Raw genomic sequence first — 12,425 nt, 5'->3', positions numbered from 1 at the left:
GTCAGGGGGGCTGTGGCATCACCCCAGGCGCTGCCGGCCCGGGCCCCCGCTGCAGGGGCAGCAGCCTGTGCCAGGCTGTGTGCCAGGGGCAGTGCTGTGGGCACTGCCTGCACCCACTCGAGGGTGCACACAGCAGAGAGGGCAGAGAGAGCAGAAGCCCCAGCAGTGCTGTGGCAGCCACCAGCTTGAGTGCTTTGGGCTGGGGCTGGGCCTTCAGACCCCTCTGAGATGTGGCTCCTCCAGCTGGGAGTGCAGCCCGCCCTGCCTGGCAGAGAGCTGTCCCCAGCAGGAGGAGGAGGAGGAGGATGATCCCCAGTGCCTTGTGGGCAGAGGCAGAGCAGTTTGTAAGCTGAAGCAGTGCTGCTCTGGCTGGCAGGGGAGGCTCTGCCTCAGCCCCTGGCCGGCTGGCAGAGCAGGGGGCAGCTAGGGGGGGGGCTCAGCCCCCAGCCTGGGCCTGCTCCTGCTGCAGCACTGAGGCTTCCCAGGGAAGCCAGCTGGCCTGCAGTGGGGCTCCAGTGCCAGCTTTGCCTCCTTTTGTGCCTGTGAGCCGTCCCCCAGGGTGCCTGTGAGCAGCTGCCCTGCCTGGGGGCTTGCCCTGCCCGGGGGCTTGCCCTGCTGTGCCCTGAGCTGGGGCTGGGGCTGCTCCCCGGGGCCAGCTGCCTGCCAAGGCCAGGAGCCAGCTCTCTGCTGCCATGTCTCCAATAAAGCACTGCATGCACTTGTGGCTCATGTGGATTCCTTTCCCTCCCCTCCCTCTCCTCCCTGTCCTGTCCCTCCTCTGCCTTCTTTGCCGTTGCTGAGTGTGAGCTGCAGGCAGGCAGGGCTGCTGCAAGGGGCTGGGTTTGACCCTTCCTGGGGCACAGCACCTCAGCCAAACACCACAGAGCTGGCTCCCAGGCCTGCCACAAGGGAGGGCTTGACTCCTCCAGCGGCCCCCAGCTGCCTCTGGGGTGCTCCTCTGGTGCTGATGGGCAGGCAGGAGGCAGGGGCTGCCCCCAGGGCGCTGCTCTGGGCAGGCAGGAGGCAGGGGCTGCCCCCAGGGCACTGCTCTGGCCAGGCAGAAGTCAGCCCTCCCTGGGTGGTGCTGGTGCTGATGTGCAGGCAGGAGGCACTGGCTGCCCCTAGGGCACTGCTCTGGGCAGGCAGGAGGCAGGGGCTGCCCCCAGGGCACTGCTCTGGGCAGGCAGGAGGCAGGGGCTGCCCCCAGGGTGCTGCTCTGGGCAGGCAGGAGGCAGGGGCTGCCCCCAGGGCGCTGCTCTGGGCAGGCAGGAGGCAGGGGCTGCCCCCAGGGCGCTGCTCTGGCCAGGCAGGAGGCAGGGGCTGCCCCCAGGGCGCTGCTCTGGGCAGGCAGGAGGCAGGGGCTGCCCCCAGGGTACTGCTCTGGGCAGGCAGGAGGCAGGGGCTGCCCCCAGGGTGCTGCTCTGGGCAGGCAGGAGGCAGGGGCTGCCCCCAGGGCGCTGCTCTGGGCAGGCAGGAGGCAGGGGCTGCCCCCAGGGTGCTGCTCTGGGCAGGCAGGAGGCAGGGGCTGCCCCCAGGGTGCTGCTCTGGGCAGGCAGGAGGCACTGGCTGCCCCTAGGGTGCTGCTCTGGGCAGGCAGGAGGCAGGGGCTGCCCCCAGGGCACTGCTCTGGCCCTGCAGAAGTCAGCCCTCCCTGGGTGGTGCTGCTGGCAAGGTGGCTCAGGGCCTGGGGCTGCTCTGCTCTGTGCTCCTCCTTAGCCAGAGGCCCTGAGGGAGCTGATCTGTGTGTGAGCATTGCCTGAGCCTCTGAGCTGCTCCAGAAGCAGCAGCAGCAGGGCCCTGCTGCTCTTCCTCAGAGCTCCTGGGCACCTTTTCCCCCCCAGGGGAGGTAGCCTGTACCTTGTTTCACCCCCTCCAGGCCCCTGCCCACTGCTGCCTCTGCCAAGCTTGGCCATGGCAGATGTTTTTGAGCCCCTGAAGTGCTGGAGAAGTGAGCTCCTGTTGGAGCCCTGGGAGCTCTCCTGCTGTAGGGAAGGGTGTAGGAGGGTTTTGGGGTGGTGGGGGGGATAGGCTTGGTGTCCTCTCAAGCTGTGCATGCAGTGTGAGGCTCTACCCCAAGGTGCTGCAGAGCCTTCCCTTCTCCCCCTGGGTGTTCAGCCAGCCAGGCCTCCCCTCCTGCCTTCACCCAGGGGCTTTGCAGTCCTGGGCAGTTAGGTTTTTACCTCAGAGGGAGCAGGTTTAGAGCAGGCTCTAAATCAGCCCAGTGCCAGGGTTCCAGTTCTCACTTGCCTCTCTCCTGCCATTCCTCATGTGCTGCTGGGAGGCCTCTGAGCTGCCTTGCTCCAAGCACTGCCCTGGCTCCCAGGTCCCTCCAGCGCTCCATCACCTCAGCCCTGAGCTGAAGGCAGCTTGTGAGCTGGCCCCAAGGGTGCCAGAGCCAACGTGCTGCTGTTAGGTGCAGGCTTTCAGGGGTCTGATGCTGGCTGTTTGGAGAAGCTCATGTAGAAAGCAACTGGAGAACAGTTTGTGTCTGCTGCCTTAACTCTTCTCTGCCTTTTTTTTTCCCCTCCCTGCTCCATGCCCTGGCTTGGTGTAGGATGCTAAAGTAAGTCTGTTCTTCATCTGGGTACCTGCAGGGGGCTAACCTCTCCCTCGGGACGCAGCATCCCTCTGGCCCTGGCGCCGTGGTGCTGCTCACCGTGGCCCAGGGCAGCCTGGTGGTGCTGGTGAGGCACCTCCCCCTGAACGGAGCTGCTGGAGGCTAGGGTGAGCCTGAGGCTGCTGGGGGCCACCACACTCGCAGCCCTCACCCTTCCTTGGCCGCTGCAGGGGGCAGTTTGTTGCAGAATCAGGGAGGTGTCTGGGGTGGGAGAGACCTCTGAGGGGTCCAACCAGCAGCACCAGGGCCACCAAGCCCTGCCCCCGGGTGCCAGGGCCAGAGGTTCCTGCAGGGATGGGGACTGCAGCACCTCCCTGGGCAGCCTGGTAGTGAAGGCCAGAGGCAAGGAAGGGGCTTGGCTGGCGGAGGAGCTGCCAAAGCAGCCTGCTCTTGGGAAGCAGGGCTTGGCCGGGCTGAGCCCACGGGAGGCTGCAGCCGCACGGCCTGGCTGTGGCAGCCGAGCCGGGGGGGCGGGGGGCAGCGTGGAGACCCCCGGGGGGGATGCTGTGTCCTGCTCCCATCGCCCATTTCCCGCAGCCGCCGCTTTGTGCTGCCCTAGCAGGCTGTTCTCAGCCCCTCCAGCAGGCCGCTCCCTGCCGGGGGCTGGTCCAGCTCCGGTGCCTCGCCGGTGCCGCCGGGGAGCCCGGCACGGAGCCGGCGGCTCTGGGGCCCTGCAGCTCAGCCCACCCCCGCTGCCAGCTGCCCCGCTGGGGTGCTTGGATGCCTTTGAGCCTCCCCCAGCCCCTGCACCGTCCCCCCCCGAGCCCTGCTCAGCAGCAGCGGGGCCGTTCACCGCTGTCTCCGCTTTTCCCTCCCCAGGAAGCAGAGACCCCTCGTAGTGTACTTGAAGAGATTGGACTGACCTAAACCTTCCGTGCAGCTGCTGCCGCCCCCCCGTGTCCCACTGCCTCCACTCTCCTCTCTAGCTAACGGTGTCAGGTGCTGGCTGGCTGTCTGTCTGTCTGTCTTGTCTGTCTGTCGTTCCTGTCCTGCTAAGCTGCTTCCTTCAGGCCTACCAGAGAGAAAACTCCTCGGAGCAACCAACCCCCCCCCCGCCAAAAGGGACCCAGAGCTGGCAGCTGAGGAGGCAGAGGGGCTGGAGAGCCTCCCCTGGCTGCCTGGCAGGGCAGCTGTGCTTGGCCGCCCCCACTGCACTGGGGGGCTTGATACAGCCAGCTGTGCCCCAGGCTGGCACAGTGCAGCTGCCCCTGGCTGGCACAGCTGCCCCAGCCTGGCACAGCTGCCCCTGGCTGGCAGGGCACAGCTGCCCCAGGCTGGCAGGGCACAGCTGCCCCCTGGCTGGCACAGCACAGCTGCCCCAGGCTGGCAGGGCACAGCTGCCCCTGGCTGGCACAGCTGCCCCAGGCTGGCCAGGCACAGCTGTCCCCTGGCTGGCACAGCGCAGCTGCCCCAGGCTGGCAGGGCACAGCTGCCCCAGGCTGGCAGAGCACAGCTGCCCCTGGCTGGCAGAGCTGCCCCAGGCTGGCACAGCTGCCCCTGGCTGGCAGGGCACAGCTGCCCCAGGCTGGCACAGCTGCCCCAGGTCGGCAGAGCTGCCCCAGCCTGGCACAGCTGCCCCAGGCTGGCAGGGCACAGCTGCCCCAGGCCGGCAGAGCTGCCCCAGCCTGGCACAGCTGCCCCTGGCCGGCAGGGCACAGCTGCCCCAGGCCGGCAGAGCTGCCCCAGGCTGGCACAGCTGCCCCTGGCTGGCAGGGCACAGCTGCCCCAGGCCGGCAGAGCTGCCCCAGGCTGGCACAGCTGCCCCTGGCTGGCAGGGCACAGCTGCCCCAGGCCGGCAGAGCTGCCCCAGGCTGGCACAGCTGCCCCTGGCTGGCAGGGCACAGCTGCCCCAGGCCGGCAGGGCACAGCTGCCCCAGGCCGGCAGAGCTGCCCCAGGCTGGCACAGCTGCCCCTGGCTGGCAGGGCACAGCTGCCCCTAGCCGGCAGAGCACAGCTGCCCCAGGCCGGCAGAGCTGCCCCAGGCTGGCACAGCTGCCCCTGGCTGGCAGGGCACAGCTGCCCCTGGCCGGCAGAGCTGCCCCAGGCTGGCACAGCTGCCCCAGGCCGGCAGAGCTGCCCCAGGCTGGCACAGCTGCCCCTGGCTGGCAGGGCACAGCTGCCCCAGGCCGGCAGAGCTGCCCCAGGCTGGCAGGGCACAGCTGCCCCAGCCTGGCACAGCTGCCCCAGCCTGGCACAGCTGCCCCAGGCTGGCAGGGCACAGCTGCCCCAGGCTGGCAGGGCACAGCTGCCCCCTGGCTGGCACAGCACAGCTGCCCCAGGCTGGCAGGGCACAGCTGCCCCTGGCTGGCACAGCTGCCCCTGTCCGGCAGGGCACAGCTTCCCCAGGCTGGCACAGCTGCCCCAGGCCGGCAGAGCTGCCCCTGGCTGGCACAGCTGCCCCTGGCCGGCAGGGCACAGCTGCCCCAGGCCGGCAGAGCTGCCCCAGCCTGGCACAGCTGCCCCTGGCTGGCAGGGCACAGCTGCCCCAGGCCGGCAGAGCTGCCCCAGGCTGGCACAGCTGCCCCTGGCTGGCAGGGCACAGCTGCCCCCTGGCTGGCACAGCACAGCTGCCCCAGGCTGGCAGGGCACAGCTGCCCCTGGCTGGCACAGCTGCCCCTGTCCGGCAGGGCACAGCTTCCCCAGGCTGGCACAGCTGCCCCAGGCCAGCAGAGCTGCCCCTGGCTGGCACAGCTGCCCCTGGCCGGCAGGGCACAGCTGCCCCAGGCCGGCAGAGCTGCCCCAGCCTGGCACAGCTGCCCCTGGCTGGCAGGGCACAGCTGCCCCAGGCCAGCAGAGCTGCTCCAGCCTGGCACAGCTGCCCCTGGCTGGCAGGGCACAGCTGCCCCAGGCCAGCAGAGCTGCCCCAGCCTGGCACAGCTGCCCCAGGCTGGCAGGGCACAGCTGCCCCAGGCCGGCAGAGCTGCCCCAGGAGGAGCTGCAGGCCCGGGCCAGCCCCCAGCCGTGATGCCGTGCACCTTGTTCCTGCAACCAAAGACTTCCCCTCGCTGTCGCCCCCCCCGGCCCGAGAGCTGTGCCGGCTGCAGCCCCTGCAGCACGCTGGACCTGGCCTTTCCTTGGGGGCTTTGTGGTTCTTGTCTGTTTTGCCACCGCATTGATCATGATACCAAAGAGTCCTGCGGGCACCCCCGGAGCCCTGGGCAGCGCTGGCAAGGAGGTGAGGCTGCGAGCGGGCGGCAGGCCGGGCAGCACGCTGGGGGCAGCTGCAGCTCCCCGGAGCGGAGCTCTGCAGCCCTGCTGGGGGGGTGCAGGCAGCTGGCAACCAAACCCAGCCAGGAAGAAAGGGAAGTCCTGCTAGATCTGGGAGTGCTGGGAGCAGAAAGGATCCCACAGCGGGGTTCTGGGGTTCCATGCTCCATGCTGCATCTCTGGCTCTGTGCTCCATGCTGCATCTCTGGGGCTGTTCTTCATGGTTCATCTCTGGCTCTGTGCTCCATGCTGCATCTCTGGGGCTGTTCTTCATGGTTCATCTCTGGCTCTGTGCTCCATGATGCATCTCTGGTTCTGTGCTCCATGCTGCATCTCTGGCTCTGTGCTCCATGCTGCATCTCTGGGGCTGTGCTCCATGCTGCATCTCTGGGGCTGTTCTTCATGGTTCATCTCTGGCTCTGTGCTCCATGCTGCATCTCTGGGGCTGTGCTCCATGCTGCATCTCTGGGGCTGTTCTTCATGGTTCATCTCTGGCTCTGTGCTCCATGATGCATCTCTGGGGCTGTGCTCCATGCTGCATCTCTGGGGCTGTTCTTCATGCTGCATCTCTGGTTCTATGCTCCATGATGCATCTCTGGTTCTGTTCTTCATGATGCACCTCTGGTTCTAAGCTCCATGCTGCATCTCTGGCTCTGTGCTCCATGCTGCATCTCTGGCTCTGTGCTCCATGCTGCATCTCTGGTTCTATGCTCCATGCTGCATCTCTGGTTCTGTGCTCCATGCTGCATCTCTGGCTCTGTGCTCCATGCTGCATCTCTGGTTCTATGCTCCATGATGCATCTCTGGTTCTGTTCTTCATGATGCACCTCTGGTTCTAAGCTCCATGCTGCATCTCTGGCTCTGTGCTCCATGCTGCATCTCTGGTTCTGTTCTTCATGCTGCATCTCTGGCTCTATGCTCCATGATGCATCTCTGGTTCTGTGCTCCATGATGCATCTCTGGCTCTGTGCTTCATGCTGCATCTCTGGCTCTGTGCTCCATGATGCATCTCTGGGTCTGTTCTTCATGATGCATCTCTGGCTCTATGCTCCATGCTGCATCTCTGGTTCTGTGCTCCATGCTGCATCTCTGGTTCTATGCTCCATGCTGCATCTCTGGTTCTATGCTCCATGCTGCATCTCTGGTTCTATGCTCCATGATGCATCTCTGGTTCTATGCTCCATGCTGCATCTCTGGTTCTATGCTCCATGCTGCATCTCTGGCTCTGTGCTCCATGATGCATCTCTGGCTCTATGCTCCATGCTGCATCTCTGGTTCTATGCTCCATGCTGCATCTCTGGCTCTATGCTCCATGATGCATCTCTGGCTCTGTGCTCCATGATGCATCTCTGGCTCTGTTCTCCATGCTGCATCTCTGGCTCTATGCTCCATGCTGCATCTCTGGCTCTGTGCTCCATGATGCATCTCTGGCTCTATGCTCCATGATGCATCTCTGGCTCTATGCTCCATGATGCATCTCTGGCTCTGTGCTCCATGATGCATCTCTGGCTCTATGCTCCATGATGCATCTCTGGCTCTGTGCTCCATGCTGCATCTCTGGCTCTATGCTCCATGCTGCATCTCTGGTTCTGTGCTCCATGCTGCATCTCTGGTTCTATGCTCCATGCTGCATCTCTGGCTCTATGCTCCATGATGCATCTCTGGCTCTGTGCTCCATGATGCATCTCTGGCTCTATGCTCCATGCTGCATCTCTGGCTCTATGCTCCATGCTGCATCTCTGGCTCTGTTCTTCATGATGCATCTCTGGTTCTATGCTCCATGCTGCATCTCTGGCTCTATGCTCCATGATGCATCTCTGGCTCTGTTCTTCATGATGCATCTCTGGTTCTGTGCTCCATGCTGCATCTCTTGCTCTGTTCTTCATGATGCATCTCTGGTTCTAAGCTTCATGATGCATCTCTGGCTCTATGCTCCATGATGCATCTCTGGTTCTGTTCTTCATGCTGCACCTCTGGTTCTAAGCTCCATGATGCCCCTTGCCTCCCACACCCCCGTGCGAGGTGCAGCCTTCCCAGGTGGCTTGCAGCGAGAGCTGTTCCCTGCCAGCTTTGTTCAGTGGAGCCACTGCCAGCCCTGTGGCGTGGAGCAGCCTTTGGGAGGCTGAGCAGAGAGGTGTTTTTTTAGCCATTCTAAGCCCAGCCAGTGGCACTCCAGGAGGTCCATCTCTACCCTTTGAAGTGCCACACTTTGTGCTGTGTGCCTGCGTGGCCCCCGAGGAGGCGAGACTGTTCCCCTCCCTCTCCCCCCCCTGCTGGCTTCACTCTAGGAGCCAAGGGCTTGGCTTGCTAGGGATCAGCAGTGCCCCCTCCCAACAGCTCCCTTGGGGGTGGTGCTAGAAGCCTTTAGCCATCTGGGGAGCTGGGCTGGGGTAGGGCCGGCTGTGAGCTTGGCTCCATGGAACCCCCCCCCCCAGGAAAGGCTCAGTGCTGCCACTTGCAGGCCTCCCCCCCGCCCCCCCCTCCATTCAGCCCCCGGTGTCCCTGTGTGTGGCAACAGCAGGGGTGGGCTGCACCCTCCCGTGGCGGTGCCCGAGAGCTCACAGGGTCGGGATCCGCCTGCCCGTGGCGCTGCTGGGATTCAAACAGGGCGCTGGGGACTGCTGCTGGCCCAGGGCTCAAGCAGCAGGGCTGGAGGAGGAGGAGGAAGGGGCAGCAGAACGCCCCCGCGGGGCAGCGCCCTCCAGCCCAGCCCAAAGCAGCCTCCTCTGCAGTCCCGCTGCCCCCACGCTGCCCCCGTCCCTCCCGTCTGCTTGGCTGGCTGGAGCCGTGTCGTGGTCGTGACAACCTCCCTGCCCCCCGTCCGTGTCCCGTCCCCCCCTCCCCCCCCCCGGTTCACTTGTAATAATAAACGTCCATTTTTACACCCCTGCCGTGTCTGGAAGCCCTCGGTCCCGCTGAGCAAAGAAGAGACCACCCAGGGCTGGCTTTAGAAAAGAAGAGGGCAGGTTTATTACAGCGCTGGGGCTGCCCCGGAGCATCGCCGCGTCCCCAAGGGCCGGGGCTGCCCCCGGAGCATCGCCGCGTCCCCAAGGGCCGGGGCTGCTCTGGAGCACCGCCGCGTCCCCAAGGGCCGGGGCTGCCCCCGGAGCATCGCCGCGTCCCCAAGGGCCGGGGCTGCCCCCGGAGCACCGCCGCGTCCCCAAGGGCCGGGGCTGCCCCCGGAGCATCGCCGCGTCCCCAAGGGCCGGGGCTGCCCCCGGAGCATCGCCGCGTCCCCAAGGGCCGGGGCTGCTCTGGAGCATCGCCGCGTCCCCAAGGGCCGGGGCTGCCCCGGAGCATCGCCGCGTCCCCAAGGGCCGGGGCTGCCCCCGGAGCACCGCCGCGTCCCCAAGGGCCGGGGCTGCCCCGGAGCATCGCCGCGTCCCCAAGGGCCGGGGCTGCCCCCGGAGCACCGCCGCGTCCCCAAGGGCCGGGGCTGCTCTGGAGCACCGCCGCGTCCCCAAGGGCCGGGGCTGCTCTGGAGCATCGCCGCGTCCCCAAGGGCCGGGGCTGCTCTGGAGCATCGCCGCGTCCCCAAGGGCCGGGGCTGCTCTGGAGCATCGCCGCGTCCCCAAGGGCCGGGGCTGCTGTGGAGCATCGCCGCGCCCAAGGGCCGGGGCTGCTGTGGAGCATCGCCGCGCCCAAGGGCCGGGGCTGCCCCGGAGCATCGCCGCGTCCCCAAGGGCCGGGGCTGCCCCCGGAGCATCGCCGCGTCCCCAAGGGCCGGGGCTGCCCCCGGAGCATCGCCGCGTCCCCAAGGGCCGGGGCTGCCCCCGGAGCACCGCCGCGTCCCCAAGGGCCGGGGCTGCCCCCGGAGCATCGCCGCGTCCCCAAGGGCCGGGGCTGCTCTGGAGCATCGCCGCGCCCAAGGGCCGGGGCTGCCCCGGAGCATCGCCGCGTCCCCAAGGGCCGGGGCTGCCGTGGAGCATCGCCGCGCCCAAGGGCCGGGGCTGCCCCGGAGCATCGCCGCGTCCCCAAGGGCCGGGGCTGCCCCCGGAGCATCGCCGCGTCCCCAAGGGCCGGGGCAGCCCCGGAGCATCGCCGCGTCCCCAAGGGCCGGGGCTGCCCCGGAGCATCGCCGCGTCCCCAAGGGCCGGGGCTGCCCCCGGAGCACCGCCGCGTCCCCAAGGGCCGGGGCTGCCCCGGAGCATCGCCGCGTCCCCAAGGGCCGGGGCTGCCCCGGAGCATCGCCGCGCCCAAGGGCCGGGGCTGCCCCCGGAGCACCGCCGCGTCCCCAAGGGCCGGGGCTGCTCTGGAGCATCGCCGCGTCCCCAAGGGCCGGGGCTGCCCTGGAGCATCCCCGCGTCCCCAAGGGCCGGGGCTGCCCCCGGAGCACCGCCGCGTCCCCAAGGGCCGGGGCTGCTCTGGAGCATCGCCGCGTCCCCAAGGGCCGGGGCTGCCCCGGAGCATCGCCGCGCCCAAGGGCCGGGGCTGCCCTGGAGCATCGCCGCGTCCCCAAGGGCCGGGGCTGCCCCCGGAGCACCGCCGCGTCCCCAAGGGCCGGGGCTGCCCCGGAGCATCGCCGCGTCCCCAAGGGCCGGGGCTGCCCCCGGAGCATCGCCGCGTCCCCAAGGGCCGGGGCTGCTCTGGAGCATCGCCGCGTCCCCAAGGGCCGGGGCTGCCCCCGGAGCACCGCCGCGTCCCCAAGGGCCGGGGCTGCCCCGGAGCATCGCCGCGTCCCCAAGGGCCGGGGCTGCCCCCGGAGCATCGCCGCGTCCCCAAGGGCCGGGGCTGCTCTGGAGCATCGCCGCGTCCCCAAGGGCCGGGGCTGCCCTGGAGCATCGCCGCGTCCCCAAGGGCCGGGGCTGCCCCCGGAGCATCGCCGCGTCCCCAAGGGCCGGGGCTGCCCCGGAGCATCGCTGCGTCCCCAAGGGCCGGGGCTGCCCCGGAGCACCGCCGCGTCCCCAAGGGCCGGGGCTGCCCCGGAGCACCGCCGCGTCCCCAAGGGCCGGGGCTGCCCCCGGAGCACCGCCGCGTCCCCAAGGGCCAGGGCGGCCGGGGCCAGCGGCAGCTGCTCACAGCCACCGGGAGGGCACAGAGAGCAATAAATTAGCAGGGCCGGGGAGGGCCTGGCACAGCCACCCGGGGGGGCTGGCAGGGGAGAGGGTGAGGGGGCAGTGCCACTGCACCTGGAGATGCACACAGAGCCTCAACGGTCAGCTCCTCCCCTGCAGCTGGCAGCCAGGCCCGGCAGGGGCTCCCCCCCGGCAGGGGCTCCGCTGGATCTGGTCTCCAGCTCTCCACCCAAGCTGAACCGGCTGCTGTTCTCCGGCAAGGCCTGGGGCTGGCTGGACCCTCCCTGCCGGGGGGAGGCTGAGCAGGCAGAGCTGGGGGCTGTGAGGCAAGGGAGCGGCGGCTGCTGGAGTGTCTGCACCTCCCTCACCTCTCCTGCTCTGCAAGAGGCACTTCCTCACCCCCTGCTGCTCCCTGGCAGGCTGCTGCTCGCTGGCCCTGTGAGGTGCCCCCGGCCCTGGGCTGTGCTGGGTGCCCTGGCTGCTGTGGGGAGCTGGCAGTGGTGCTGGGCCTCGGGGTGGCTTCACCCAGAGCCTGAGTGAGTGCAGCTGGCAGCAGAGTGCTGGAGAGCTGCGGCACGACAGGAGGGGACTGCAACCGCAGCAGACTTGAGGGAAAGCACAAAGCAGCTTCCCTCCTTGGGTGAGGTGAGGAAGACAGTGAAGCTCTGCAGTTGTCTGGCTCAGCCTTGAGGGTGCTGGGGGAAGCACTGAGCCAGGGCAGGCAGCAGCAGCAGCTGGCAGCAGGCTCTGCCTCACTTCAGAGCACAGCAGGCCCTGGTAAGCTTCAGGGCAGCTGCTGGTAGCCTGAGCACAGCCTTGCAGCACTGCAGCTGACAGCTGTAGAGGCAGCTGGGCTGCACCTCAGACCCTCTGTCCCTGAGCACAGGGCAGGGCCAGAGGGCAGCCAAGGCCTGGGCACCGGTGCTTGCTGCCCCTCTCTAACAGATTCCAGCCTGGCACTCAGCACCGGGGCTGCTGCACCTGGGGTGGTGCTTAGCTGCCCTGGGAAGTGCCAGGGAAGCAGCTGCCAGGCAGCCACGCTGCTGGGAGAGGCCAGGCCTGGTTCCCTGGCACCCAACCGCTGCTGGGCAGCGATGCTGCCTGCACCTCCAGCTGTGCCCAGCATCCTTCCCCCTTTGCTGCTGCAGACACAGCCTGGCTGCCCAGCTCAGCTGTGTTCCTCCTGCCAGGGCAGCAGGGTGGGCAGAGTGCCCCAGCCAACACCTTGCAGCTGTGGGTGAAGGACTCCTGCAGAATCCAGATGGGACAAGGAGAAGTTTAAGAGCCACTGCTCGTGGGCAGGCAGCAGAACCAGACCCTGGCCAGCAGCTCCTTGGCTGTGGCAGATGCAGAGCACCAGCAGCCACAGCAGCCTGGTCCTGGCCACTGCAGATCCCTTCTGGGGCTCCAGAAAGAAGAACTAAGCCACCTGCAGCCTCTGCAGCTCGAGGCTGCAGGCTCTGAAGCAGTACTGAGAGCTCTCAGCCTCATGCAGGCCCTGCAGAGTGTCAGCCCCACAGCACTCAGTGGCCAAGTGCCTGCTCAGGACAGCCAGCAGCCCTGCTCTGCACAGCTCCCAGGCTCCA

At 67.9% G+C, this 12,425-nt stretch overlaps 1 protein-coding gene across 1 annotated transcript in view; it reads left to right on the top strand.

Moving 5' to 3' along the window:
* AP1S2 (adaptor related protein complex 1 subunit sigma 2) overlaps nt 1-3,571 on the top strand; it is a 33,006-nt gene extending 29,435 nt beyond the window's left edge. The window contains exon 5 of the mRNA XM_054165799.1: nt 3,437-3,571. Coding sequence (XP_054021774.1) covers nt 3,437-3,484 — 48 coding nt within the window. The 3' untranslated portion in view covers nt 3,485-3,571. The remainder of the gene's footprint in view (nt 1-3,436) is intronic.
* The last annotated feature ends 8,854 nt before the right edge of the window (nt 3,572-12,425 follow it).

Source organism: Dryobates pubescens, chromosome 12 (assembly GCF_014839835.1).
Source record: "Dryobates pubescens isolate bDryPub1 chromosome 12, bDryPub1.pri, whole genome shotgun sequence".
Lineage (NCBI taxonomy): Eukaryota > Metazoa > Chordata > Aves > Piciformes > Picidae > Dryobates > Dryobates pubescens.
Note: the sequence above shows the minus strand (reverse complement) of the source record. Positions and strands in the feature narration are given on the sequence as shown.